At 47.1% G+C, this 25,482-nt stretch overlaps 1 protein-coding gene across 1 annotated transcript; it reads left to right on the top strand.

Moving 5' to 3' along the window:
• On the top strand, positions 1-23,313 carry VSTM5 (V-set and transmembrane domain containing 5; the record flags this gene model as incomplete). The annotated part of the gene is made up of 4 exons (XM_081098305.1): positions 1-91; positions 20,284-20,610; positions 20,712-20,852; positions 20,982-23,313. The coding sequence occupies 4 exons, from the start codon at positions 1-3 to the stop codon at positions 21,011-21,013; spliced, it is 591 nt and encodes a 196-aa protein (XP_080954431.1). The 3' UTR covers positions 21,014-23,313.
• Positions 23,314-25,482: the final 2,169 nt, after the last annotated feature.

Here is a 25,482-nt window from a genome sequence, read left to right as displayed (position 1 = left end):
ATGAGGCCTCTCCCGAGCCGGAGGAGGGAGCACCGCGGCATCTCCCTGGGGCTGCTCGCCCTCCGCCTGGCCGCAGCCTGCTGTCTGCAGAGTAAGCTCGGGGCTGGGCGGGGCGAGGGAGGGTTGGGGTGCCTGGGCTGCCCAGCCGCCGGCCCTCGCCACCTAGGCTGGCCCTCCCGGGGGCTGGGCGCGGCCTGGAGCTGGCGCCGACCGGGGCCAGAGGGACCGGGGCAGAGGGAGCCCCCCGGCCAGCCCCCGGGACAATTCTGGGGAGCGCCGCGCCGGCCGGCCGGGCGTTATCAGAGCCGGAAGCCGTCCGGCTTCATTTCTTTTTCCTGGAATAACCAGACTGCGCCTGAGCTGCTGGAGACCATAGGGCGCACGGGCCCCGCCCCTACTGCTGGGACCCCTCCCCCTCCCCGCTCCCCTTTTCCACTCCCCCCCCCCCACCCGCCCCCCCAGACTCCTGGCTCACTCAGACTCTCTTGCAAGGGTTGGGTGCTGGGCCTGAGTGCAGCCTGGTGTAGCCTCTGCACTGAGCGGAGCGTGGGCACTGGAAACCCCCTGACTGGAGGCAACGCACAGCCCCACAAACTCGCCTATAGACGCAAACAACAGACTGTGAGGCAGGCTTGCTTTCCGGTTTAATCATTGGCGTTATTATCATTTCCATTTTACGGATTAGTCAGCTGAGGTTTAAAGAGTGACCAGCGCAGGGCCACTGGAGGGGGAGGACCAGTAGGTGGAGCCAGCACTTGTTAAGCCCCGAGGCATTCGCCATCCCTCAGACTTGACAAGACTGACTCCTGTCATTTAGTCCCCTGGGCACCCTGAGAAATAAGTGCTACTCTTATCGCTGCTGCACCAGGGAGGACACTGAGGCACCGAGAGGTGGTGGTTACTTGCACGAAGTCCCCAGCTAGCCCGTGGAGCAGCTAGGATTCAAACCTGGGCAGTCCAGCGCTTCTGACGCTAATGCCTCTCTGGCTAGTGATCAGCTTTGGAAGCTGCAGATCTCAGAAGCCCAGGAAAACTGGCGTGAGGCAGGTGCATCTCGCTGTCTGTGGGGCAAGAAATCGCTGCTGGGAGCCCATCAGGTGGGTAGGTGTGTTTGGAGTTGCAGTGACCTCTTCCATTGTTTTTCCGCCCTCCACCACATATTTCCAACCACCATTCTCAGGCCACATCTGCGCAGCTCTCCCTGACTTCCAAGGGCCTGCCGTTCACCACAGTGTCTAATTCACTTATTCACTCACTCACTCAGAGCACTGCCTGCCTGCAAGGAGCAGACCACAGTGGGTACTGGAGTGAGCACGGATCACAGGCTTGTCCACAGACAAGGAATCAGGAGAGCCAGCTTGGGGTGGCGAGTCCTGGGAGACTCAAAATCAGACGAGGGGAGCCGCAAAAAGCCCCCCAAAGGGAGCTACACCTGCTGAGACATGACAGGTGAACGGGAGCACCAGAGAAGACAGGGTGTCCTAGACAAAGGGGAAGCAGGTGCGAAACCTGGAGGACAGGTACAAGTTTTGCAATTCTCCACTCAGCACCTGGCTCCCGCACAGCTGTGCGCTCCAGGCGGCAGGCACTCTTTCCAGCTCTGGTTCCTAGCACGAACCCAGTGCCAGCCAGGCTCTCGACCTGAAAAGTCATTGAGTGGAAGTACACCTGCCTGAAAGAAGCCCGTGCTTCAGGGCCAGCCTTGATGACGGAGTGGGCTCCCTCTCACCAGCTCCCTCCATTTTCTGCCTTTTCAGCCTCTGTCAAAAGCTGCCACCCAGAAAGTCTGATGTTCATCCCTTACACTGAAGTTCTGTTAAAGCTCACCCCACAAACACGAACTCACAGACAGCCTGCGTCTGAAGCGTTTTCTCTATACATGGACGGCCCTGGACTGAGTGTTTGTGCCCGCCCTGAAATTCATATGTTGAAGTCCTAACCCCCAGGATGTGCTGTTTTTGGAGGTGGGGCCTTTGGAAGATAATGAGGTCTAGATGAGATTATGGGGGTGGAACTTCCATGATAGGATTTAGTGTCCTTGTAAAAAGAGGGAGATGCCAGAGTTTGCCCCTCCGTCATGTGATACATTAGGAACGTGGCTGTCTGCAAACTAGGAAGAGAGCCCTCGCTAAGAACTGAGTCTGTGGGTACATTAATCTTGGACTTCCCAGCCTCCAGAACTGTGAGAAATAGATGTCTGCTGTTTAAGCTCCCCCTTCTTTGGTATTTTGTTATAGCAGCCTGAGCTGACTAAGGCTGATTTAAAAGCTTGTCCACTCAGAAAGCTGGCAGGCCTCCTGCAGCAGGCCAAGCTGAGTGTCTTTCTAGGACCCTTGTTCATTTCCTTTCTCACCTCTCAACATGGTAAGTTAGCCATCAGGGGTGTGAGTATCTGGTGCTCCCTCTCATTTAGAAGCAGATGATCAGAGACTAAAGCAGGGAAGTTTAGTTAATGGCCTGGGTCCTTGTCAGCTTGCTTCTTGTGTTCCAACCCCAGCTTCTGAGAAGCAGCCTGCTACCCCCAACATACACACATACTCATACACGCACATACATGAATACACATGAGTGTCCTTTAGCATCCCCACTTTACCCGGGGGAGCTGACCCCACTGAGTTGCTCCCAGCCCAGTGCCCAAGCCAGCAGAGGAACAGAGGGGGGGCTCAGTCTGGGTCTGGGGAGGAAGGAAACAGGCTGGGAGCTGCAGGTTCTGAATGGAGCTATGGGTCCTGGATTTAGCTGGGAGTAGGATGGCTGGGAAGGGGAGGCTCAGTGTAGGAGGAATTCCCTTGAAGCCCCTGGGGAGATGCCCAGATTCATAGACCCAGAAAAAGGCCCCAGTGGTCACCAGTGTTGCCACCCAATGTGGCACATGTCTACTGCGCACCTACTGTGCACCAGGCTCTCCACTGGACCTGGATGACACACAGACAGATGAAGTGTGGTCTCACTCTGCACTGAACTTGCAGATTAACTTGTAAATGTACCCACCAAACAAAGTGGTTTGGGGGATGCTTTCCAATAATGCAATCATGCCGAACTGGTTATTCAGCAACTTAGTTTTTACACCAATTGTTTTTAGCTCTATCTGCATTGATAGGCAGAGATCTCACTCATTCCTCTCAACCTCTATACCTATGTCATCACATAAATGTGCTAATTTTTTAAAATATGTTTTATTGGTTTTTTACAGAGAGGAAGGGAGAGGGATAGAGAGTTAGAAACATCGATGAGAGAGAAACATCGATCAGCTGCCTCCTGCATGCTCCCTACTGGGATGTGCCCGCAACCAAAGTACATGCCCTTGACTGGAATCGAACCTAGGACCCTTCAGTCCACAGGCCAACGCTCTATCCACTGAGCCAAACCGATTAGGGCAAATGTGCTAATTTTTACTTAGTCAGCCTCCTCCTAATAGATGTTTAAGCTTTACGTGTTTAGCCCTCACTTGAGGGAGAGCAGACTCCTCTTACGGGGTGACAAGTATAGTGCTAGTGATTCATATGGAGGATGTGGAAGGCCAGCGCCACTTCCAGGCTGATGGGCGCCTGCTGCACGCCCCCACCCCCCACCCCTCACCCCCCCACACACAAATGCCTGGAGGATTAAATTGAAGCTATTGAGGGAGTGGTGGCTTCAACCAAAGAGTCACCCAAATGTCTTCGTTCCTGATCTCAAAGGAGTCCTGATATACTCCCTGCTCATCTGGGAAGGGGCTTTAGGCAGGAGGCCCTCCTTTCTCCATTATCCCCAGGCCTAAAAACACCCATACATCTCATTCGCTGTAAAACTTATACATTTTTTACATCTAAAGTCAGGATGCATTTTACAAATCAACGGCTTTGCTGTAATCTCTGTTGGCTGGGACTGAAGTTGAGTTCCTCCCGAGAGAATGTGTGTAGCTTCTGTCTTTCACCAGGAGGCAGCCAACCTGGGGAGTAGGAAAGGCTCCATGAAGAAGGTGAGGCTGAGTCTTGAAGGATGAGTAAGTGTATTCAGCAGGGCTGGGTGGAGAAGCGCATTCTAGGCATACTGCAAGGTGTACTATTTATCTTGTGGCCTGGCTGGGTCTGGACATGCTAAAGAAAATAAGGGCAAGTGGGGTGCTGCCTTAGCAGGCATTACCTGGGATCTAACTGGTACCCCACTGACACTGCACCTTTTATAGTCCAGTGCTCTCAGGCCTTGGTCTGGCCATATATGGCTTTTTCCTGGAAAATGGGCTTGGGCCAGGAAATTATTTACTTACTCAGCAGAAATGGGAGTAGAAGAGAGGCAGGACTGGCAGGTTTAAAGTTGGAGAATGATTTTCTCCCATAACTGGTTTGCTGGGCTGGGAAGGTACCCGTCAGCCCTGTGGGCAAAGGGGAATTGACACACTGGACTGTAGAGAGAGCACAGGACATTCCTTGCTAGCGTGGGGTCCAGGAAGCACATTGGTCTTCCCCCTGCTGGGGTGTATCCCAGGGGTGGGGACAGCTCAGCTGCTCTGGGGCTTCCTGGGGAACCTCAGCCGGCAGAAGGGGAAGGGCCTGGGGTAAGCCCTGTATATGAGGACACCTCCCTTCCCCTAGCACACAGGACAAGGTGGGTGGGCTGGCTCAGTGCTTCTCAGCCAAGGCTGCATGTTAGATCCACCTGGGTGGTGGGGGGTTGGGGGGCCTTGTAAGACCTACAGATGCCCATGTTCTACCAAGACAGTTAAATCGCTATCTCTGAGGGCAGGACCCAGCACTCTTTTGTTGCTCATTTAAGTCCTCAGGTGTTTCTAATGTGTGGCCACAGGCAGAGAGCTCCCGGACGGGGCCATTTCCATGTCCCTCTTTTAGGCTCATCATATGGAAACAGCTTGTTTCTCCCCGTTCTGTTCTCAGACCGCCACCACTGTGTGTAGTAGTCTCGCCTGTGTCTTATTTGTGGTTTCACCCTGACAAACCTATAGATCAGGGGTGGGGAACCCTTTTTCTACCAAGGGCCATTTGGAGATTTATAACATCATTCACGGGCCATGCAAAATTATCTACTTAAAAATTAGCCTGCTGTATTTGTTCGCATATTTAATGAACTCACCCCTAACGCCTTGGCAGGGCCAAACCCAATGATTTGGTGGGCCTTATGCAGCCTGTGGGCCAGGTGTTTCCTACGCCTGCTATAGATACTTTCCCACCAGGATCAGGACAGGAGACAAGGTTGCTTTGCTTTGAAGTTTGGTTTGGTTCAATAATTAGTTCCTGAGCGCCTGCTGTGTGAGACACACCAAGCCAGAAGACAGCGATGCTCAGCATGGTCCCTGCAATGGGTGTCACGTGGCACAGAGGGAGGTCAGATGCCCTGGGAGCACTGAGAAAGGCATTTAGCTCAGTTTGGAGTTGGGAAGAAGCTTCTTGAAGAAGAAGTCTTGAAGGCAAAGTAGGAGGTGGCCGGGTGAGCAGGGAAAGAGAGAGTTCTGACAGCAGGAAATAATGAGCACTTAGTGTGGCCATCTTCTCTCCCTTTGTGCCAGTAGCAGGGTGACAATTCTCTAGTAATTCCAGGTTTTTCAACTCATGCCAATTTCTTCATATTCAATCTAGTAAGTCATCTAACAGTTGAAGGAATGCGGCTTGGGAAGGCCTTGGATCATAGGTGGAAGGTGCGGAATAGCTACGCTCGTGCCGAAGAATCAGGAGGGAGAAGTGGGTCCCTCGGCACCAGGCCCGGGCCAGGGGACCCAACGTGAGGCTCCGTGGACTGTTTGCCCTGGTGTACGAATGTATCATCCCTGCCCCAGGCTCACTGCGGGGCAGGGTCTCATCTCTTAGGAGCCACGCCCAGAAGCAGAACACCAGACCTGCTCTTCCTCCCACCATGAGCCAAACCTTCCGCATACTTGGGATGGGATTCCAGTGATCTTGAAGCACAATTATTTCTGTATGTCAGGTAGACTGACAGTTCAATCTGACAGCTCGGTTTGAGTGAGCTATCTGTCATGTCACACACTGCTGGAGGCTGGTGAGTCAGACCTAGGGCATGATGCCTGCTCGCCTGCTCTTCCCAGCAGGGGCCTGATCTCAGACCCACTGAATTAGGAACTGAGGCTGAGGCCCAGCGACGGTGTTTGCACAAGAGCTCCAGGTGATTCTGATGCAGCTAAATGTTGAGAAATGCTGTGTGCTAGCATTAGAGAGGACGGAGGGGGCAAATGGATTACTTAGCTCACCTGTTCCTTGGTTCCGACGGCCCACTCTGCAGGGGCTCTGAGAAAAGATTGGGCTGAGCTGGTTGGGCGCCAAATTAACTAATAATGGACTTCCACGTGGAGCAGGTGACTCTGAGTTGGTGCCCTGCAGATGTCAGTCCCCCTCGCTTCCATTCCCAAATGCTCATTGAATGGAATGAGGCTGGATTCAAATCTCATGGCCTGGAATCGGGGCTTCTTCTGGGTGAGAAATCGGGGGAGGGAGCCCCTCTGTCCCCTGGAATTGCTCCTGTCATGCTCTTTCATCCACGTGTTGTTTTGGTTTGTGTTTTTACTATCATTGACAGCAAACCATGATAATCCCTAATTGCAAATGAGAAAATGGTGGGCCAGAGAGGTCAAGGGATTTGCCCAATCACACCACTAGGGTGTGTGCAGCCAAAATAGAACCTGGGTCTTTTGGTTCCACAGAGCGTGCATGGATGGCCCTCCCAGGGCTTCCCCGGACAGCATCTTGCCCTCCTCTGCCACCCTTTGCTCCCACAGGCAGGTAGGCCTGCCTTCCTGGCATCTGGGGAGACGGGTGGAGCAGACTTCTCATGACGCCTGCTAAGTGTCCACTCTACTGTCAGAGAGGAGCTGAGAAGAACACCGGGTGAGTGTGGTGACCCAGAAGCCACAGGGTGTTTCCAGCAGGTGAGGTTCGTCAGCAGTGTCCCAGGAGGTGAAGGTCATCTACTGAGAATGAGGAGGAATTTGTAGGTCCAAAGAAACGGGAGGGATCTTGTCTTAGTAATTGTGGAAAAAATACGAGTAAATTTATGTGAACAAACATAGTAAGACTGGCAGTATGGAGGGCCCTCTTGAATTTTGGTGACCTGAAGGTGCACTGGAAACAGTGGGCTTTGTCGTTCTGGAGAGTGTCTGCCGTGGGGCATGCTTCTGCAGCGTTGACTGCTCGGGTTTGGGCAGAGAGAAAGAAGAGAGTGGTCGATCCAGGGCTGGGAATTTACCTGGCAAATCTGATGAAAAGACAGAGGTCAATGGAGATTAAAGAATTGGAAGGACTGCTTAAGACGATGGAACCAAGGCTGGATAGGGAGGGGTGAGGGTTGGGAAAAGCAGAGGGAATCATCGGGTAGAAGGATGGAGGAGGCCAGTGGGAGAGGCTGAACAGTTAACAGGAAAGAGAAGGCTGTGGTCAGAGCAGGCTGCTTTACTGGAGGCCAAGGTAGATGGAGCGAGAATGTTCTTGTAGAAGAGGGTGCTAGATGGATTGTCCATGGGGATGCTGGGACTGGAGGGCAGAGTGTGCACATTGTTGAGAAGGGGAGAAAGTGGAATACCCTCAAGGGAACAGGATATATACTGTGTGTGTGTAAATATGTGTGTATATATATATATATATATATATATATATATATATATATATATATATATATATTTTCCCCAAAAGGGTGGAGGAATGAAAGTCTAAACCGGTGTTATCCAATAGCAATATAATGCGAGCCACACCTGCAAGCCACATATGTAATTTTAAATTTTCTAGTGGCCACATTAACTTCACCTGTTTCTTTTTACGTTCTCATTTTAATCATGTATTTCGTTTAACCCAATATATCCAAAAATTACCATTTCAATGTATAATCGATGTAAAGATTCTTAATGAGCTATTTTACATCCTAACATACTAAGTACTAAGCCTTCAAAATCTGACGTGTATTTTACACGTAGAGCACATCTCAGTTTGGACTAGGCAATTTCACGTGCTCATCAGCTCTGCGTGCCTAGCAGCTACTGTATTGGAAAGCCCAGGTCGAGACTCTAGCTCAGGGGTGGGCAAACTTTTTGACTCCAGGGCCAAAATGGGTTCTTAAACTGGACCGGAGGGCCGGAACAAAAGCATGGATGGAGTGTTTGTGTGAACTAATATAAATTCAAAGTAAACACCATTACATAAAAGGGTACGGTCTTTTTTTTCTTTAGTTTTATTCATTTCAAACGGGCCGGATTCGGCCCGCGGGCCGTAGTTTGCCCATGGCTGCCCTAGCTTCTTATCCCACCTGTCTCCCAAGTCTTTTCCAACATGGGGCAATGTGCGCGTTGGGGAAACAAAATAAGTGGAAAACTTCACCTCTATAATCCAAGTACCTTACCTCATTGGAGGCAACTGCGGAGCAGCAAAGAGTTGAGTTCCAGTCTCTACTCAGTTCCATTTTCTACTGGGCAAGGACTTGGGCTCCTGCGTTGTGCCTCTGAGCCTGTCTCCTCACTTGCTCTATGCATCTCTTCCATGGGCTGCTTCTGAGTTGTTTTCTTTATAATAAACTGGTAATAGTTTTCTCAGCGATCAAATAAGCAAGTACCTGTGAAGCCACAAGCATAATTCCTTAACCCACGTCTCCTGCCTGCTTCACAGGTTGAGGTGATGTTTGGTAGGTGCTTTATGGTGTAAATGTGAATCACTAGCATTTTCAAACGAGAAGAATCCGGGGCTCAGACCCACTGTTGGCATGCATTTATTTTTAGGATTTCACTGTTTTTGTTTTTTAAGTCTTTCACAAACTTCCTAAAATATGCCAACGGTATAAAAGGGTCTAGAGAAAATACAAGGCTTTCCTCCACCCCAGTCACCTCCCCAAAGACAACCGCAGCTCCCGGTTTTGAGCGTCTCCTCGCAGAGGCGTTCTGTGTGTTTCCACGGATAGGTGTGCGTGTTTACATTCACTACTTTACTCAAATGGAAACATTTTGCCCTGTGTCTTTTTATTATTTTTGAGACTATCTAATACCAGTGCATATAGGCCTGCCTCATTTTTTAATATCTCTGTAGTATGAACTAAAGTCTGAACGTCGATAATTCCAAGTATGAACATGGATAATTTATTTAACTGGTTATGACCAGTTAAAAGAAGTAGATGGTCCCTGCTCCTGGTTCTTGAGACAGAGCACCGGAAACCCTAGAATTTCCTGAGTGACAGGGACATCTTTGGTTATATTTGGTGTGAGTGCCCAGTTCCCTTCGCAAAGCTTTTAAAACCCTTGGAATCACCAGCAGTGGTAAGAGTATGTTTTTGTTTGTTAATGAGGAGACATCGGAAGATGAGGTCTGGTTGGCAGAGGAACTGACCATGTGATTAGAGGGTTGGAACTTTCAGCCTCACCCCCCTGACCTGCAGGGCCCCCGAAGGGAGAAGGGTTGGGAATTGAGTTAGTCACCAATGACCAGTGATGTTATTCAACCATGCCTATGTAATGGAACCCCCCCAACCCCCCACTCTGTCTCCCTGCACCCCCCCCCCCCCGCAAAAAAACTGAAGGGGTTTAGAGAGCTTCTGGATTGGTGAACACATCAAGGTCCTGGGAGGGAGATGCACCCAAAGAAGGCATGGAGGCTCCACCCCCTTCCCATGCATCTCTTCCATGTGCCTATTCCTGAGTTGTATCCTTTATAGGAAATTGGTGATAGTAAGTAAAGTGCTGTCCTGAGTTCTGTGAGCTGTTCTAGCAAATTATCAAACCTGAAGAGGGGGTCGTGGGAATCCCTGATGTGTAGCCGGTTGGTCAGAAGTAGGAGAGACCAGGACTTGTGATTGACAGAGCCCTTACCCTGTGGGGTCTGTGCTGACTCCAGGTAGCTAGTGTCCAACAGCTTTCCTTCAGTGAACACATGGATTGTCCCAGCCTTTTACTATCATCGACTACCATGCTTCAGTGACAATACTCACTTCTATCTCTGCATCTCTATGCCCTTATTACTAGTGGGATAAGTTCCTCTGGGTCAAGAGGTAAGTGCTATTTAAATAATTCTCTAAATTTCATCATATTACCCTCTAATTAGGTCACACCCATTTACAATCCCCACAGTCATGTTTGAAGTATAACTTCTGCACACTCCTGACCACACAATGTTATCCAACTGCGTCATCTTTACCAGTCTGATAGCAAGTCATTCAACTTCCCCGGCCGGTTCCCTGGGCTGTGATAATAGTGTGTGACATCTGGTACCCAGCAGGTGCTACCAATGGGAATGGTGGCTGTTGCTACTTTGGAGTGATTTTTCTGGTTGGGCTACAAATATAGGAACCTGATGAGGGGAGCAGCCTGCCAGCCTCTATCTAAAACTGCCTCTGTCCATGTTGTTTGGGTTTGGCTGACATCTGTGTGACTTTCCAAGGCCATTAAACAACAAGATCGTGGGGGAGCTCCCTTGAAGATGAGCTGAGCTCTGGTCTCTGGGTAATCAGGCACTGGTGGGGGTGGGGAATTAAATACCTGAGCTAATTGGAGGGATAGGTACCCTGTAAAATATGTGCAAGTGTCAGTCATCAGCTCTGTTCATGGCATTTAAACCCAAGGGCCATTATTTGGGGTTGCTGTGCAGGCCTCCTACACACAGCTGTGTTTCCAGAATTCCAAGCTCGTTTAAGAACGCCAGGAATGAGGTAGGGACATGGATATTTTGTTTTGTAAAACTGCCAATTCCACTCCTAGCTATTTAACTCTCAGCAGACTTGAGGCTGGGAGAGGGGTCTTGCCAGCACCTCCCTCATCCAGAACCATTACTCACTCCTTCAGCTCAAAATAGATCCTCCCTGATCTCTCCAAATAGGCAGCAGTTTGACAGGCAGGACATACATAATATTCATTCATTCATTCGTTCATTCATTCATTCATTCATTCATACAATTATCCAGCATTTGGTCCTGTCAAAAATATCCACATTTAGCCGAAACCGGTTTGGCTCAGTGGATAGAGCGTCGGCCTGCGGACTGAGAGGTCCCAGGTTCGATTCCGGTCAAGGGCATGTACCTGGGTTGCGGGCATATCCCCAGTAGGAGATGTGCAGGAGGCAGCTGATCGATGTTTCTCTCTCATCGATGTTTCTAACTCTCTATCTCTCTCCCTTCCTCTCTGTAAAAAATCAATAAAATATATTAAAAAAAAAAAAAAAGAAGCTACTAGAAAAGAACTTAACAAATATTTATAAAAAAAAAAAAAAATATCCACATTTAGAAAATGTCCCTGGGTTCAAAGGACCCATAATGTTTATTTCTACGTTTGGTTTATAAGATTTATAATGAAAAATACTATTATGTTTTATTGCTCCAATAATTCTGTTGTGGCTGTGTTGCCAATCATAACCCCTCTTACCTCCGTAGCCTAGCTGGTCATGATACCTGGGGTTAGATATATGGGTCAGGGTTCCAATCGTGCAGAAGAGCAGGATTTATATTCATATTAACTACAGACCAAATGTCTCCATGGACCTTTTGGTACAGGATCAAATATCAAGCAGCTTTTGGTGCGGACCACGTGTCTCTGTGGACATTTTGCACGAGGCCAAATGTCCCCCAAGGATTCATACGAGTATATTGTGAGCACCTCACAGTGCCAGGCCCTGTGCTAGGCGCTGGGTTTCTGAGCTGGATGGGAAACGAGTTCTCCAAGCAAAACCTCACAGCCTACCGTGCACAGGTGCGCTTCCTGCTGCTCCCTATCTGCTCCCCAGGGCAGGCCCAGGTAGGGCCACACCCGGCTGTTCCCAACGGTTTGGGCTCCAGCCAGGGGTTCTCCTGAAGGTGCAAGGACAAGCACATGCGGTGCAGGGTGGGTGATGTGTGTACATGATAACGAACTCTGCTGCCAGCTTGCCCTTCTGGGAGCCAAGTTCAGATCCTACATTCCTCTATTCAAACATCACTGCGTCCTCCCTGCCCCAGGGAGAACTCCTGCCCATGATCCCAAGCCTGTCAGTTCCTCACACGACAGCCAACCTGCACTTCTTAGTCACCAGGCCCCAAACCTGAGGCTCTGCCATGGCTCCCTGGGGTGGGTGCACTGTTCTCCCCGCTGGGATTGGGCTTCCTCCCTTTCCTATGCTTTTCACATCTTATTCTTCCAGCCTCCGCTTAAATGAGGGTCTCGCCTCTTCCCAAACTCCTGCGGACTGGAGTTGTCCTCAGTAAAGCGGGGATAATAATACTCAGCTGGCGGTGGAGGAAGCGTGGCGAGTGCAGGCGAGGTTCTGAGCGAGTGGGAGGCCCCCACCGAGATGGGCTGGCCGAGGGAGCGCTGACCCCTGGGAGGTGTGTTCAGAGCCAGCGTTAGGGGAGGAATGGCTTTGTCCACCCTCCGCTTACCCAGCTGGCTGTCCTACCCCCACCCATGCCGAGAGCCTGGGGCGCCTTAGAAATCAGCTCTTGTACACCTTGCTCTTTGACATTTCCCTTGAGTCTCAGGTAGGGTGGCCAACTGTTCTGTTTGCCTGTGACTCTCCTGATTGTAGCACTGACACTCGTCACCTTCTGGGAAACCCCTCAGTCCCAGGCAAACCGGAAAGGTCGGTCACACTGGCCAGCGACACAACTACTGTGAGAAGGGCAGGTGGTGGGGCTGCAGACCCTGGGTCAGCCCTCAGTGCTCGTCCTCGCTGGGCCTTCCACGTGTCCCTCATCCTCACAGCCTTCCTCCCGGAGGTTTTCCAGGCCTCGTTCTAAGTGGAAGACGCTGAGGCTCTGGGCAGTGAAGGCGCTTTCGGCAGGTCTCACTGCCAGGAGACAGCATGGCTGAACCTCTGTGGGTCCCGCCCGCCTCAGGTGTCTCCACCACACCTCGATGCCAACGGAAATAACAATTTTGTAGGGTGATTCATCACTCCACCCCCCACTCCTGAGCCCTGGCTTTCTGATTCCTGGTTTAGCTGTTTCCAGGCTCAATAAGGATGAAGACAACAATGATGAGATACTTATTTCCTGGTTCCCAGCTGCCTCTGATAATCGCAAGGCTGGGTCGATGGCTTTCCAGATGAGGGTGAAAATGTCCTGATTAAGGGGTCTCCTCCATGACTCCCTTAGACTCAGAGGCCACGCAGGCAATGTACCCCTCACCGTTAGCTGAAACTCTGGTCCACCCAAACTGTGTTCTGAACAGTATCAACCTTTGCTGTGATTTCAGGAAATAGATCCTTTTTAAAGAATACATTTTTATTTACTTATTTGTAATATTTATTTATTAAACTGATCGCTTCTCGGCCTTTTGGCTAAGATCAAGTGTAGTATTTATTAAACGGGTTGGGGTGACACTGGTCAACATGAACAAATAGGTTTCAGGTGTGGGTTTTTGTGTTACAAGATCTGTATCTTGCACCAAAGTGTGCCCACCACCCAAAGTCAGATCTTCTCCTGTCACCTTATATCAGGACCCCTGCTTCCCCCAACGCCTTCCCTCTGGCAGGCACCACACTGCTGCTTGTGTTCCAGTTTCAGTTTTATATCCCACATATGAGTGAAATCGTATGGTTCTTAGGTTTCCCCTGACTGACATAGTTCACTCAGCACAACGTTCTCAAGGTCTATCCATGCTGTGGCACATGGTGCTATTTCATCCCTTCTTTTGGCTGAGTAGTACTCCACTGTGTACATGTACCACATCTTGATCCAGTCCTCTATTGTGGGACACTTAGGTTGTTTCCATGTCTTGGCTGTGAATAATGCTGCAGTGAACATAGGGGTGCATATATCTTTGCGGATACATGATTTCGAGTTTTTCGGGTAGATGCCCAGGAGAGGGATTGCTGGGTCAAATAATATGTTTTTAAAAGCAGCAAAGCTCTACCTCTGTAATTTATTTGTAAGAAAAGAAATAAGGAACCATTCTGAGTATAAGTTCTCACTTACCATGTCGATAGATTCTTGGAAACTGAGACTTTAAAACAAAACAATGACAAAACAATGTTATGATGAAACCAAATTAACCCTAGGCTAATTGATACAAATAAGAGTTAGGTTCCTTCAGTATATTTCTGACAAAAACATCCCAAAACTTCTAAATAATGAGAAGCATGTAAACTTTTACACTGAACTTTTCTCTAAACTTTGCCAGTGAGATTGTTTGTTCTAACCAGGAGAACTTAAAAAATACTTTTTAAAAATATTTTTTTAATCTTTATTGTTGGAAGTATTACTTATGTCCCTTCCGCACCCCCTCTCCCCCCACTGAACTCTTCTGGCTCGACCCTCCACCTCCGACCCCAGGCCTTCACCACCCTATTGTCTGTGTCCATGGGTTATATATATCTGCATACAAAGTCTTTGGTTGATCTCCTCCGACCCACCCATCCTTCCCCACCTTCCCTCTGAGGTTGGACAGTCTATTCTATGCTTCTATGTCTCTGGATCTATTTTGTTCATCAGTTTATTTTGTTCATTAGATTCCACATATGAGTGAGATCCTGTGATACTTACCTTTCTCTGACTGGCTTATTTCACTTAGCATAATTCACTAATTTTTTTATTTATTCAATGAGTTACTGTGAAAAGTTAAAAATTATATAAATGTATAACAAAATAAAATCTTGTTGTCATCCAGTCTCTAAGGAGAAATTCCTGTTAACAGTTTAGCATATATTACTACAACATTTTTCTACATATTAGCACATATTTACACAAATAAAAGTAAGATGATATTATGCTGTTTTATAAATTTATGTTTTAATATGCTTTTATTGATTTTTTTTTTTGGGGGGGGGGAGGAAGGGAGAGGGAGAGAAACATTGATCGGCTGCCTCCTGCAAACCCCCACCTGGGGATCTAGTTCACAACCTGGCCATGTGCCCTGACCGAGAATTGAACTGGCGACCTCTTGGTGCATGGGATGACACTCAACCAACAGAGTCACACTGCCTGGGCTATAAATTTATTTTGTAACTTAGTAACGTGTCATAGACATCTTTCCTTGTTCTTACAAAGCTCCTCCTGTCTGTGGCTGCCTGGCATCCATTGTATAAGTAGAGCCTGATTTATCGAACTCACCTCCTTGAGTAGAACTTTTGAGCCAGCTCTGAATGTTGATCTAGTCACTAAGTTTCTCTGGACTTGTTCTGGAACAACTTTAGCATGAGGTGCAGAGGTGGTAACTCATTAATTCAACATTTAAACGGTTGACAAGAAGTTGGCCTTTAAACTCTTGGAACTGCTAGTTTTCCATCTTTGCTATGGATCATTTATTTCTAATTATGTGGTAGATTGACAGGAGGAGAAACTCGTTGTTCCTGAAACCTGTTTAAATACCTGGTTAGTTTGATTAGGAGGAGGTTTTTCTGATCAAGAGAAAAGACAGAAATCAACGTGAACTAGTTGGTCAGTTTACACCTGTATCAGTGTTAACCTAAAAACAAAAGGCCAGAGTGAAAAGCAGCAAGCGCTTATTTGAGATCAAAAAAGAGTAGCTATTCAGGACACACTGATTCAGGCAGAAATCCAAATAGTGTTCTGCTTAGGAGACAAAAGTAAGGGGTACGAGAAAGGGAAGGGGCCAATTATATCAATAGAAGGAAGGCATTTCTATTGGTGTAGGAAGGCTAACATAGTGATGTTAATTCTAAAGAATGTTTTTCATTTTCAGTCTGTAGTCTTCTGTCAGTCTGGTAGTCACAATATCTGCTTTCTTGTTATCTTTGCAAACAGTTCTTTAGGCACAATGTCGCTTTAGGCCCCAGCCAAATGTTATTTTGCCCTGTTTTAACACCCCAAAGGCTTGAGGCTTAAGTTACTCAGTCATGGCCTCTCCGCTCCATTTTAAAGTGAATGCTTTTGTATTCTTTTTTTTTTTTTTTACATCAACATCTGAGAAACTTGGGCTTGTTTTATTTTTGTTTGTTTTTCAGTGTTGCTGTTTCTTGAGCCAAAGTAATTGAAAGGCTCAAATAATGGTCAACATGGTTAACCTAGGACAGTGATGGCGAACCTATGACACGCGTGTCAGAGGTGACACGCGAACTCATTTTTTGGCTGATTTTTCTTTGTTAAATGGCATTTAAATATATCAAATAAATATCAAAAATATAAATCTTTGTTTTACTATGGTTGCAAATATAAAAAAATTTCTATATGTGACACGGCACCAGAGTTAAGTTAGGGTTTTTCAAAATGCTGACACGCCGAGCTCAAAAGGTTCGCCATCACTGACCTAGGACTTATATGGAATACATATACGTGATGATGCAGATTGTCACTAGTTCTAAATATGGTTCTTCAGATCTTACAGTAATCACTGTTCCAAATGCTCCTATTTGTGGTCAGAGAAATCAGAAGATATAGATAGATAAATGATTTAAAAATCTCTTATAAATCATAGATAAATATTTTCAGTCACCAAGTAGAGTGGGAAAAAGATGGGTTTTGGATCATACAGAAACTGCATTCAAATCTCACCTTTGCCATTTCCTAGCTATGTGGGCATGTTGCTGACTTGCATGTAAAAAATAAAAGAGATAGTAAAGTACATAATCTATATATGTAAAAGGCTAATACGCTAAGTGTCTGACCATCTGACCGGTTGCTATGACGTGCACTGACCAGCAGGGGGCAGGTGCTCAACGCAGGAGCTGCTGTGACGCACACTGACTGGCACCACGGACCTGGCACCAACAAACCAACACTTGGCTTCCCCCAAGTGGGGCACAGGCCCTGCCACCACCCCAGAGTGACACCCCACCAAAACGCTGCCAAGACCCCATGGCGCAAAATGCGGCCCACAGCCCAGCCCAGCCCTGAAATGGTGGCTGTGGGTGCTGGGTAATGACTGCACGTAGCAACGACTGGCTTCCTCTCCCTAGCGACGACTAGCCTCCTTGCAGTTTCTTCAGCCCAGGAACACCACTTGCTTTATAGCCAGGTGCAAACATTTCACACTTTAACCAAATGTCCGTGAAGCATTTTCCCATGCCTCATCTCATTTGATCCTCACAGAAGTCCTGGAGTAGGTAGATAGGAGACTTGGTGGAATCCTATTTTCTTTTCATTAGCCAGAAAATGGAGATTTAGAAAGCTTAAAAACTTGACCCAACTGAAAAGAAGAAATGGTGGACCTTGAAAATGACTTCAGGTTTTCTCACTCTGCAGAATCTGGTCAAACACTGTGGCAGTTAAATATATTACCCTTTGTTCTCCCTGTGTAATCTACAATAATAATTTGCTTCGTGTTGATATTTACTGCTGTGTTGCTGACAATTACCTGAAAGAGATGTTGGGGTGCTTCATTAGGCTTGAAAAAGTTTAGCCACATCAGAAATCAGGTCTAATTAAGCAAGTTTGTTCTATATCTATCAAAGGCTAAGTTGACTTGCGCATGCGTGATACATTTAAAGCTCTCACTGGTGCCAATCACACATGTGTGTTTCAATCTGTCATTGTCAACTGTGAATGTGGTTGGCACTTCTATTATAGAGAAAGGGCGAATAGCAATATTAAAATATTTCTTCTAATTAATTTCCTTTCAATGTGCATGAATTCGTGCACTGGGCCACTAGTAAGTAAATAATATAGTAACTGACATAGAAAACCCTTGACTGTAGTTCTTTCTTATGTTTGTTAGCTTTTAGATGTACCTAATTTTTTATTGATTGATTGATTGATTGACTTTGGAGAGAGACAGACAGGCAGACATCAATTTGTTAATCCACTTATTTATGCATTCATTGGTTGATTCTTTTATGTGCCCTGACCTGAGATCAAACCAGCAATCTTGACATATCAGGACGACACTCTAACCAACTGAGTTACCTGGCCAGGGCCAGATGTGCCTAATTTTTAAACTACTGAAGCAGCAACAGTCCTATCAGCAATGGCTCATCCTTCTTCTTGCTTCTATAAATATTTGGTCATTCACTTACTCATTTCCTCAGCAAACATTTATTGATCAATAACTATGTGAGATGTTATGCTGGGTTCAGGGGGCCAACAGAGATGACGAAAACACATAATTCCTGCCCTCCACGGGCTGTCCTGGAATTTGGCCCCTGTTTTCTTCCCAAGAAAAAGAGAGAGAAAGCAAATGTAGCAAAATGTTAATAATTGGTGAGTCAGGAGAAGGTATATAGATATGGATTGCGCTTGTCTTTCAACCTTTCTGTGAGCTTAACATTTTTTAAAATAGAGTTGGAGAGAAAATACATTTCTGTAACTTGACAGCTATAACACTTGAAAGCCATTATTCCCAATTTTTCAGCATGGAATTTATCAGATTATCAGTCACCTAGCCAGGTCTTAGGAGAGCAGCACAAATGTGATATGTTGGGAATGGGAGACGGCAATGAGAAAGGCCTGGAAAAGTAACAGGAGTGGTGACCTAGAGCCACAGCAGGGGCCCCAGGGCAACTGGGCACCCAAAGAGTGAGAGGTCTAAACAGAAAGTGGAGGTGGAAACCAAGGGATGGCCTCCAAGCTTGAATCCTGCCCTATTCATTCTGTGGTCTCCAGCCAGCCCTGACCTCTCCTCTCAGCCTGGGGACATTGGTCACATTCTGGGCCATCTCCCTCCAACCACTGACCTTTGGTTTGAGCATACAAGATAAATATGTCGGTTTTGGAGTCAGCAGCCCTTGTGTGAATCTCAGCCTTGCAGAGTGAACTTGGACAAGCTTGTCCTGTGGAGCCTGAGGTTTCTTGCATGCAAATCCTTGATAGAATCGCAATAGGTTGCATGAGGCTGAGAGAATGTGTGTAAAGCAGTTAGCATAGGTACCTACTTAATACAGTATAACAACATATACGTAACCTTAGCCAATGACACTACTATCAATATACCCATTTCATGCAGAAATCTTGGCTTGATGCTTCTTTGCCTCACCCACCCCCACATCTAGTTCACCAGCATGTCCCCGCATCTTCCAAATTCCCTAAATCAGACCACTCTTCACTCTCCAAGGCTACATCTCCATCTCTTATCCAGTCCTGTGCACAGCCACCTGACTGCTCTTCCTGCTTCTATTCTGGTCCCTTCACCCCCAGATCATTTTCCACAGCAGACATTCTTAAGATTAATGGAGAATGTCACCCTCCCAATTAATTCTTCTATGGCCTCCCATCGCCCATGAGTAAAAAACTTTACCCCTGACCTTGACCTCATGGGTCCTGCCTGTCTCTCCAACCTTGTCTCGTAAGCTCTACCCAGGGCTTTCTGTGTTCTAGCCTACTGGCCTATGCCTGTCCCTCAAACACAGCAATGCCCACTCTCACCTCACAGCCTTTGTAGTTGTTCCCTCTGCCTGAAATGTGCTTCCCCCGTGCCTTTATCTGGCTGCCTCCTTTGCCTCCATTAGGTCTCAATCAAAAGCTCTTTGCTCAGCGAGAACCTCCATGATCACTCTATATAAGGATGTGTACCACGCCATCCCCACTGGCCACCATGCCCTGTTTCACCATCCTTAAAGCACTTGTCATTCTCAAAGATGATCTCGTTGGTTCATTCAGCCCTTGTACATCCCCCTTACGGAATGAAAGCTGCAGGGAGCAGTAGACAGTAACCTTGCATCTTGTTCACTGTCTGTCAGTTCAGGCTGCCAGAACAAAATACACAAACTGGAGGGTTTACACAACAGAAATTTATTTCCTCACAATTCTGGAAGCTGGAAAGATCAAGGTGCTGGCAGGGTTGGGTTCCTGGTAAGACCTCTCTTCCTGGCATATAGACAGCTGCCTGTCACTGTGTTTTCACATGGTCTTTCCTCCATGTGTGCCCCTGCAGGGAGAGGGTATGAACTCTCTAGTGCAGCGGTTCTCAACCTGTGGGTCACGACCCCTTCGGGGGTCGAACGACCCTTTCACAGGGGTCGCCTAAGACCATTGGAAAACACATACATAATTACATATTGTTTTTGTGATTTCATCACTATGCTTTAATTATGTTCAATTTGTAACAATGAAATTGGGGGTCACCACAACATGAGGAACTGTATTAAAGGGTTGCAGCATTAGGAAGGTTGAGAACCACTGCTCTAGTGGGTTCTCCTTTTATAAAGACCTTAATCCTATTGGGTCAGAGCCATACCCTTATGACCTCATTTAACCTTAATTACTGTCTTTGAGGCCCCAACTCCAAATACAACCATATTGGGGATGAGTGTTTCAATATAGATATTTGGGGGGATGTAAACATTCAGTCTATAACATTCACCATTGTAGCATTAACACCAGAACTTAAGAGAGAGCTTGGCATGTAATAGGCACTCAATAGCTATTTGATAAATAAATCAATGAATTATAGAAGTTCACGCCACTGTAAGTCCATATAAGTTGCCCCACATCTAGCACTCCATCCTGCAGGTCAGGGCGTGTCACTGTACATTCCCCAGTCTGCCATCAATGCCACGGTGGAGGAAGACATCCTGCTCTCCGTGGAGTACTCCTGCCATGGCATCCCCACCATCGAATGGAAGTATACATCCACCTGGGGGGTGCAGAGGATCGTGGAGTGGAAGCCAGGGACTCAGGCCAACATCTCCCAGAGCCACAAGGATAGAGTCTGCACCTTTGACAATGGTTCCATCCAGCTATTCAGTGTGGGCGTGAGGGATTCCGGCTACTATGTCATCACGGTGACCGAGCGCCTGGGGAGCAGCCAGTTTGGCACCATCGTGCTGCATGTGTCAGGTAAGACGGCTCCAGGGGCCCTGTGCGTGGGAGGCCACACACTTCATGACATTAAAATAGACTTATCTTCTCCCCTCCTCTTCCCCGTCCCCACCCCACAGAGATCCTCTATGAAGACCTCCACTTCGTCGCTGTCTTCCTTGCTTTTCTCGCTGCTGTGGCCGCAGTGTTAATTAGCCTCATGTGGGTTTGCAATAAGTGTGCATATAAATTCCAGAGGAAGAGAAGACACAAGCTCAAAGGTAATTCTCGGGGCCTTGTGATAATCAGCTCATGCCTTCATGGCTGGAAGGAGCCCACGTTAGCTGGCTCTCACCAAAAACCACCTTATGGCTGATTTGCAACTCATGGACTTGTCTTTTGCTTTGCAGAGAGCATTGAGCTACAGGATGTTGAGTGTTAGCCAAGGCTGAGCCCAATGGCATTCCTACCTCAAGAGGAAAACCATTTTCCCGTGGAAGGAGCAAACATACCAACCCATGCCAAGAGCCTCCTGTTGTCCTGCCACAGCCGCCCATTCCTGATGGGCCTGCCGGCCGTGGACAGAGTGGACTGCATGGAGTTGAGGACTCTGGATTGGACCAAGTCAGTTCTTGCACGTGCATGAACATCAAGGAGAAGAGTGCTTTGCGTGGCTGCAGCCCAGAGCTGTGCTAACCCGCGGGCAATGGCATAGGGCCAGCACTGGCTGCTTGCTCACTGTGCTCTGCTCGGCCCAGAATATAGCCATTGGAGGCGTCCCCATGCTGGAGGCCAGAGTACTCGAGGTCAGGTGTGCAGCCAGCAGGCTGTCTGTGCTCCTGCCTGCTCTGCCCTCCAACCCGCTGCTGTGGGGCTGTTGTGAGAAAACGTGAGGCGTTTAGACCATCTGCTGCCCAAGACAGAGGTTGGACGAGACCAAGGGGTGCTGCTGTGCTTTAGGGAGTTGCTCAGAGAAGGGCGAGCACCCCCATGGCCTGGAACTTCAGGGAAGAGAGCTTAATTTGTTCTTGAGGGACCCGCATTGGGAACAAGGAAACAGAAAATTATCTTTCTTTTCCTGTCTTGGTCCAATGTTAATGAATTTTCCTTCCTGTGGCCCCAGCGTCAGCCAGTGTGAGGAGCACAGTTTTCACTGTGGGCAGCATCTGGCCTGCAGAGAACTCCTGCCCGGCTGTGTGAAAGCTGGGCCTGCGTAACGGGTGGTACAACAGGAAGTCAGCATGAGGATTCTTCAGTGATCTGAAAGCAACCAGCACTCTACTGAGTACTGGAAATTGATGAAATGCTCTGGGGTGTTGGGCTCCCTGTGAAATTGGGGGCTGGATCTCAGCTGGCTTTGGCTTTATTCTCTCACGTGTTGGTGAGCATGTTTACCTGAAAGTTTCTCCATCCCCGCTTCCATTTGGCAAGCTCTAAATCATGACTGCATTTATTTTCCATTATCTTTTCTCTCTCCAGTATTCTTAGCTACAGACCAAAGGTGCCATCTCAATTATTGGTGGAGGCTGAAGCTATTAGCTGAGTCCCCAGTCTTTAGCTGCAAATTCGCCCATGCAAAGCAGAGTAAGAATATTCCCTTCTGCCTGGCTGGTGCGGCCCAGTTGGTTGAGCATTGTCCCATGCACCAAGGGATCACTAGTTCAATTTCCAGTTGGGGCACATGTCCAGGTTGCAGGCTTGATCCCCATCAGGGGGCATGCAGGAGGCAGCCAATCAATGTTGGTGCTCTCTCATCGATGTTTCTCTCTCTCTCTCTCTCTCTCCCTCTCCCTTCCTCTTAAGCTAAAAGAGAGAGAGAGAGAGAGAGAGAGAGAGAGAGAGAGAGAGAGAGAAAAGAATATTCCCTTCTCTCATCCCCCACTTCATGTCCTTAACATCCACATCTTTTCTACTTCCCATGTGGCAGAATAAGGAGTTGTCGGCAGAAGTTAGTATGTCATCTTTCCTTGAGTAATGAATCTAGGCTTGCAGGAAGAAATCTTTAGCAATATTCAGACAGGAGCTACCAGAGATCTAGAGAAGGACTCAAAAGGCAAGGGAGTGACTGGTCTGCACAATTGATTTGTAGCACTAGCTCTTGACAGAAGTTCCCACCTCAGGCCACCTCCTGCACACACACGTGTGAACGTTCACCCCTGTGCCCTTTCCCTGGGCAGCACAGGAGCCAGGCCTGTGCCAGGACAGGTTCCTTGTGCCAGTCTCCAGTGCCCTGGAAAGGCACGGGGAGGAGAACAGGGTTCTAGGACCTGCTTATGTCTTTCCCCTTTCACACACTGCGCCCATCCGCGGGAAACCGGTTTGGATCCAGTAGCTGCCGGAGTCTGAGTCCTCTTTTATCACCTGCTTTTCAGAACTCTGCCTCTCATTTTGCCAGATGTCAGGGGTGGAAATCTTCATAATAAAAGGAGAAATGGGAAAGAATGCCCAGTGAGAGGCCTCAGGGGCAAACCCAGATGTCCATTAAATTGCCCCCCAAATATGTCATGAAAGGTTTTGCCTCTTCTTTCCATTTCTTTATTTTGCACTTTTAAAGCTCCCTCCATCCTGAACATTCCTGTGGAAAGTTTTTGATTCTAGAGCCTGAGGTTTTTGTCTATTTTTCGAGACAGGAAAATATTAACATCAGAGAAGTTAGCCACTGTAAATGTTAAGCTAAAAGTTATTATGTTTCAAACTGTGAAGGTGTTTCAAAGAATGAAATAAAACCTGAAAATAAAGTTCTCCTTTGTGTGTGAGACTACTGTTGCTGAGAGAGGCCCCAGGGCTAGGGTCCCACAGCTGTGGGCATAAGCAAACCCCTCAGTCAAGGTCATGGGTCTGGCACATTTCTATTTATTTGTTTTTGTTTACTTGTTTCTGAGACTTAAAAACCTTTTATTATAAAAATTTCAAACATGCACAAAAATGAAAAATTGACTTCCCATGTACCAATTACCCAGCTCCAATAAAATTGTCAACTCATGGCCAATCTTGTTTCAGCTTTGCCTTCTCCCCAACTATATACTGCATGATTTGAAGCAGGCAGCCTGTCATTCATTTTTTAAAAAGATAGTGCCACCACATGATTGTCTGGGTTATGCATATAAGCATATATGTTCTTTGGTTAATCTCTTACAGCCCCTCTCATCCCTCCCCTCTGAGATCTGTCAGTCTGGTCCATGCTTCTATGTCTCTGGATCTATTTTGTTTGTCAGTTTATTTTGTTCATTAGATTCCACATATAAATATCGTGATATTTGTCTTTCTCTGACTGGCTTATTTCGTGCAACCCAAGATGACAATAGAATGGATCACATGGTTTCTAACAGTAAACATTCTTTAGCAGTTCAGAAAAACACTTTATTATTACCATCATTCTTCCTTCTATTTGAAGTTTTTGCTTCCAGAATATAAATCTAAACTCAATGGAGTCCTTTCTGTGACCACTGTACCACCTCACTCAGCGGTGCCTAGGACACTCGACAGAACATACATGCTTTGTCAACAGTATGTCCCCTCAGAGACTGTGATCTAAGAAACCAAAAAGGTGTCCTTACAGAACAGTATGGAGCATGCAGGAGGCAGCTGGTCAGAGATTCTGTCTCATCATTGATGTTTCTATCTGTCTCTCATTCTCCCTTCCTCTCTGAAATCAATAAAAATATATTAAATAAATAAATAAAGCCTTAAAATATCGGGGAAAGGGAGACATATGAGGATCACATTGGTTTTGAGTTATTCCTCAGACAAAGCTGAAAAGAACAGGTGGTAACATCTGTGCCTGTGTTCTCATGAGGACTCAAGTGTGGTCCTGTTACCGGCTCATGACAAGATAATCATGGGAACAGAAAACAAAGCACCTAGAAATTTTTATACCTGATAGCCATTTTGTCTTTTATAATAAAAGGGAAGCTTTATGCTGTATCTTTTTTAAATTTAAATTTTCTAGTGATTCATTTTTATTATATTTTTCAAAGTCTCAATTTGCAATGGATGTAAGTTTTTGGTAGTTTATTAAAAACTAGTCCTTGGATGAAAATTTGAGGTTCACTGCAGTACAGTGTGAGCTTTTCAAAATCACGTAAGACTCCTCGTGTGCGACGAGCTGTACAGGAGAACTTGGTAAAATTAGCTAAGGCAACTTTTGTGGGCCACCATAATTATGAAGCACCAAAGAGTTTTAAAATAATTAACTGCAGATTCTTACCAACTATTTCAATTTCCATGGATAGCTGTACCTTGATCAGAAAGGGAAAAAAGAAAGCAAAACATGGATGTGTTATGGTATTTTATGGCTGACAAACTCCATTTTTCTTTTAAAAGGAAAAAAGATGGAGAAATACGAAGAACTTTCAAAAGTAACTTTTTGAAGTCATGTTATAAATTATTGAGTATCCTTTAAAAATTGAAAGCTGTACTCATAAAGAAACCACTATCTGTATATTATTTATAGTGGTACCAAAAGGCCCATTAGCCTAAATCTCTTAAGGGAAGTTTCTCAGGCATGTGAGGCACTATTTCCAAGAATGCACACGTTACTTGTAAAATGTAATCCATTAATCCATTAGTATTTGCCCTATGAAAAAAGCAGAGAACTGATAGCAGAAGACAGGGCCAGACTTTAACTGAAAGAAGCGATCCAGGGCCACTGGGTGAAGGCTGGAGTCCCAGAGGCAGGGCGAGGCAGGAGCATGTCCTCTCGCAGGGAGTGAGGACCAAAAAGGGATCCAAGGAAGAAAGTCCCAAAGCTGAGAAAGTCCTCATGGCGCCCATTCCTTAGACCCGCGCATGCATAGAGAAGACCTCTGGAGGAAGGGGCCCGTTAGAAGACCAGTGCTCGGTGTAATAGCTTGGGTAGGGAATGGGGGGCCGGCTCCTTTGGTTGGCATGTACTTTGTTACACTTTAGGCA

Source organism: Myotis nattereri, assembly GCF_964212035.1.
Source record: "Myotis nattereri genome assembly, chromosome: 9".
NCBI lineage: Eukaryota > Metazoa > Chordata > Mammalia > Chiroptera > Vespertilionidae > Myotis > Myotis nattereri.
Note: the sequence above shows the minus strand (reverse complement) of the source record. Positions and strands in the feature narration are given on the sequence as shown.